The sequence below is a fragment of the Peromyscus eremicus genome, chromosome 1 (assembly GCF_949786415.1).
Source record: "Peromyscus eremicus chromosome 1, PerEre_H2_v1, whole genome shotgun sequence".
Taxonomy (NCBI): Eukaryota; Metazoa; Chordata; class Mammalia; order Rodentia; family Cricetidae; genus Peromyscus; species Peromyscus eremicus.
This window is the reverse complement of record NC_081416.1, coordinates 50580147-50584521: the sequence shown is the minus strand read 5'-3', so window position 1 is coordinate 50584521 and position 4375 is coordinate 50580147. Positions and strand designations below refer to the sequence as shown.

General features: G+C 53.7%; 1 protein-coding gene across 1 annotated transcript in view; it reads left to right on the top strand.

The window, feature by feature from the left end:
* The first annotated feature begins 964 nt into the window (after positions 1 to 964).
* Positions 965 to 4375, top strand: part of Slc15a3 (solute carrier family 15 member 3) — a 16324-nt gene continuing 12913 nt past the window's right edge. Inside the window, exon 1 of the mRNA XM_059260675.1 lies at positions 965 to 1804. Coding sequence (XP_059116658.1) covers positions 1247 to 1804 — 558 coding nt within the window. The 5' untranslated portion in view covers positions 965 to 1246. The remainder of the gene's footprint in view (positions 1805 to 4375) is intronic.

The following is a 4375-nucleotide window of genomic DNA, read 5'->3' as shown; positions in this document are numbered from 1 at the left end:
AGAGGACTGGGTCAGATCCCTCTAAGCTTGTAGGTCAGTGTGTGGCTGGCTCTTCTTTATTCTTCTCCATGACGCCAGTGGGGTCTGAGTAGGGGGTGACTGTGATTGAGTCTGAGGTCAGTGCCCCATCAATCTTGGGGCTCCCATATGGTGCCACTTCCTTCCCGTTTGCTGCTTTTGCAATGCTGAGTGCATGTGAGCACTTCCCTTGGCACAGGCTGTGGGGGACCCTGGGGCTCAGATACTAGGATCCGGTCACCTCCCACCTCCCTTCCCCACCCTTACTGGGCTGTCGCTGGCTCTGTGAAAGGACATCCGGGCCACCAAATGCTCCATGTGGTCTTCACAGCTCTGGGATCTGACCTCAGCGTCACCACTACGTGTTAGTGTTGAAGGATCCTGAAATTGTTCCAAACGTTGCTCCCCGGGCTGAAGATGCCCCTCCCAGTCTGCCCGCCTCATCCAAGGTCCCTAAGTACAGTGAAGAGGTCCCTCACTGGTGGAAGAGGATGCAGCAATAAGTGGGATGGGTTGGGGGATGGGGTGGAGAGAACCGGAAAGGAAGCCTCCAGTCCCGGCCCTGGGAAAGCCGGCAGACTTGGGCCAGGGCGCCGACAACAGTCCAGGAGAAGGGAGATTTTTAGAAAGCTGGGTGAGAAGGGACCCTGTGACCCACGGGCTTTCATTTCTCCTAAAAGCTGGGTGACGCAGGCAGCCCAGGGCCAGTGAAAGGGGAAGCCCAGAGTTTCTTAAGAAGCAGAGCGAGGGACAGTCTGAGCCCGGGAGGAAAAGCCAGAAGGGACTTGGGGGGAGGAAGGGAGGCAGTCAGGCCAAGAGGGGTGGGTGGAGGAGGTGGCAGGGCCGGTGGAGGGGGCATTGAGGCGCAGGTGTCATAAGAGAGGGGGCCAACAGTTGAGAAAAGGCAGTGGGGGGCCGGGGTGGACTAGCAGGAAAGAGGGGGAGGGTGGAGAAGTGAAGCAAGCGGGTGATAGGGTGTGGGGACAGACGAGGCCAGAGTGGAGGAAGGAGAGGAGACACTCGGTAGAAGCGCTGGGGAGGAGATGAACAAGAACTTGTGGAAGGGGAGAGTGAAGAATTAAGGTGGAGATCGAATCTGGGTAGCAAGGAGAGGGACCCGAGGGAAAAAGACAAGGAGACAAGGGGTGAGAAAAGAGGGCAATCGGTCTAGGGGAGAAGAAGGGAGGGCAGAGGAAAGGATCTGAGTCACGAAGACAGGAGGCCCACGATGTCTGCACCTCGAGCTCAGGAGCAGCCAAGCAGGTCCGGGGAGCGGCAACCACTGGTGGCTGGAGGCCGGCGGAGTCCGCGGCGGTGGAGACGGACAGCGGCCGCCGCAGTGCTGCTGGTGGAGATGCTGGAACGCGCTGCCTTCTTTGGTGTCACCTCCAACCTTGTGCTCTACCTCAACAGCTATAACTTCAATTGGCAGGGCGAGCAGGCGTCGAGGGCCACACTCCTCTTCCTGGGCGCCTCCTACCTGCTGGCTCCCGTGGGAGGCTGGCTGGCCGATGTGTACCTGGGCCGCTATCTCACCATCTCGCTCAGCCTGGTGCTCTACCTGGCTGCCTCGGGCTTGTTGCTCACCACCATCACCGAAGACGGCCGCAGATCCTTCTGCGGAGAGATGCCCGAGTTGCCACTGGAACCTGCCTGCCCGTCCGCAGACTCTCCAGGCTCCTGGTCCAGCCCCTACTGCGCGACCACCCTCTACTTGGTGCTGCTGCTCCTGGCGCTGGCTGCCAGCTCTGTCAGGAGCAACCTCACTTCGTTCGGGGCTGACCAGGTGAGTGGCCAGAGAGGCATGGTGCCATGGCGCCCAAGGGGAATGAAGATCCTGAGATGGAGGCTCTAGCCTCCAGAGTGACCTCAGAGACCACTTCCTCTCTCTACACAGTTTCCTTACATGAAAACAGAAGAGCAGCTTGCTCTCGAAAGAGTCACGCAACCCTCAGTAAGATTAGACATAGCCCCCACCTCTAAGCCATGTCCCAAACCTCAAGCCAAGTGCCTTTGATTTTTCTTTTTAAGCGTTCCAGGCTGGCCTCCAACTCGATTTGTAGCTATAGAGGGCCTTGAACTCCTGAACTTACTGCCTCCACCTCCCAAAGGCTGGTGTGCCACCATGCCTGCCCAATAATATGTGTGCATGCATGCGTGTGTGTGTGTGTGTGTGTGTGTGTGTGCGCGTGCTCTCGCACGCGTATCTGTCTCTCTGTCTGTCTGTCTTATTTTGACACATAGTCTCTCACCTCTGTAGCCAAGACTGGTCTAGAATTTATTAAGTAATCCAGCTTGGCACCAAACTTGTGCTCGGGTTCCTATGTGCTGGGATTTCAGATGCGAGCCACCATGCCCGGTTGCTTTTCCTGTTTTAACTTGATCTTCTTACCTATTCACCAGGGGGGTAGTGTTGTAGCCTCTCAACTCACCTCAGAAGACAGAGAGCAGCAGGTCATGAGGGCTAGTGAGGCAGCTGAGCCTCGGGTCCCAGTGTGAGCCCTGTCCTAATGTATCAGTGGGGCCTGGGGGCTGGTGCAGGAACCAGCCAGCCTCTTCTCATCCAGCAACACCAGAGGCAGTGGGCAAACATATTCGGATCTCATCTTTGCCCCTCATTAGAGGGGCAGCCAGGTACACACCTTAAACTCAGCCCTTGACATTCCCCTGGGACATGACGTGGCATATGGGGAAAACAAAGCCAATAAATATTTGCTACGTGTCTAACTTAAAGTCTTGCTGACATGACCCTGTTTTGGTGGCTGTGCACAAGTGGTATAGCTGGTAATAAAATAAACTAGTAGAGAATATTGTTAAAACAGCCGCACACTGTGTGAATGATCACAGGCAGAATGCAGAAATAGTCATAGACAGGCATGGGGAAGATGAGGTGTCCATGGAAGGGAGGACAGGTGATACTGGCAGTGTGATCAGGCCACTAGGTGAATGTACTTCCTCCCTAATTCACTTTGCTTGCCTCATAAAGCACTCATGAGTCAGGCAGTTTTCAAGTAAGTTATGTCTTTCAGTTGATGTCCACAACCCGGTACCTCACAGTGACCAGTGTCTTTACTGAAGATTGCCCTTTTTAATAACATGTATTATAGTGTGTGTGTGTGTGTGTGTGTGTGTGTGTGTGCCTTTGCAAGTATATGTGCACATGTGTGAGCAGATGCATAGTAGAGGTCAGCAGAGTGTGTTGGGTCCCTTGGAGCAGGAAATACAGGCGTTTGTAGACGGCTTGGGCCTCAGGCATCCTTCTCTCCCTCCCATTTAGTGTTGACCAGGAGATTCCCAATACTTGCCAAAAGGAATGTCTCATCTTCTGCTGACTTTACTCTTTGATTGACATCCACTACTTACCCACTCCCAGCTGCCCCGAAACCTTGGAGTAGATAGGGGTGGCCAGCTCTTACAGGAGCTGGCAGGCAAGGAGAAAGCTTATTCTACAAAACAGAATAGAAAGAAGAGTGTTGAATCTGAGTGTGCTGCAAAGAACAGAGGCTAGGAAGAAGGTGGCGTGCCACCTACAGCATGGAATAATGACGTGTGGGTCTCCATGTGGTTAGGATGAGTCTCTTGATGGGCATTCCCAGCATGTGATTTGTGCCCCCATGAAGGAAGGCAGCCCAGACTGGCAGTGTACAGTTGTGGAAGGTTAGCACAAGCTGCTATGGCTAGAACTTCCAGTTGTGAGTTATCAACTATGCAAATGAGAGCCATGCAAATCTGGGCAGTTCCTGTTGATCAAAATTCAGCCCTGCTCAAAGCTCAGGTCACAGGGCAGCTCTGTCAGCTCGGAGAATTCTGCCACTGGCAGTTTAGGATTCTTGGAGTGAGCTTGTGAAAGTTCCCTAAAGGAGGCCAGCTCTGTGTTCTGGTCTCTCATCAATGGCCTTGCCACCACACCTCCAAAGGCCCCAGCCACCAAGCACCTCTTCTCTCTTTCCTTCTGGTGGCAGAACTGGTTGCCCAGAGGCCAGATCACTGAGCCTCCTGTGACATATACGGCTTTCCTCAGTGAGTAGTCCCCTCAGCCCAGCGGTTGTTATTTTAACATCAAATCACTGTGTATAAGATGAATACTGTTTCTATGTTGGCAACCATCACAACAAATGTTCAGTGTGCTGGAATTCTTGATTCTCAGCTGGTGAGTGGCTCCAAAGCAGACTCTGGGTTGAGGGGCTCCTTCCCCTTCCCACATCCTGGTCATTTTTGCTGTCTTTGTAACCTGCTCCCCAGGACAGTGTAGAGACAGACTGGCCTGAGGCAGGGTAGACTTTACTGGATTTGAGTTCTTTAAAGATAGCTCTACTGGCCAGGCGGCAGCGGCACACACCTTTGATCTCAACACTCA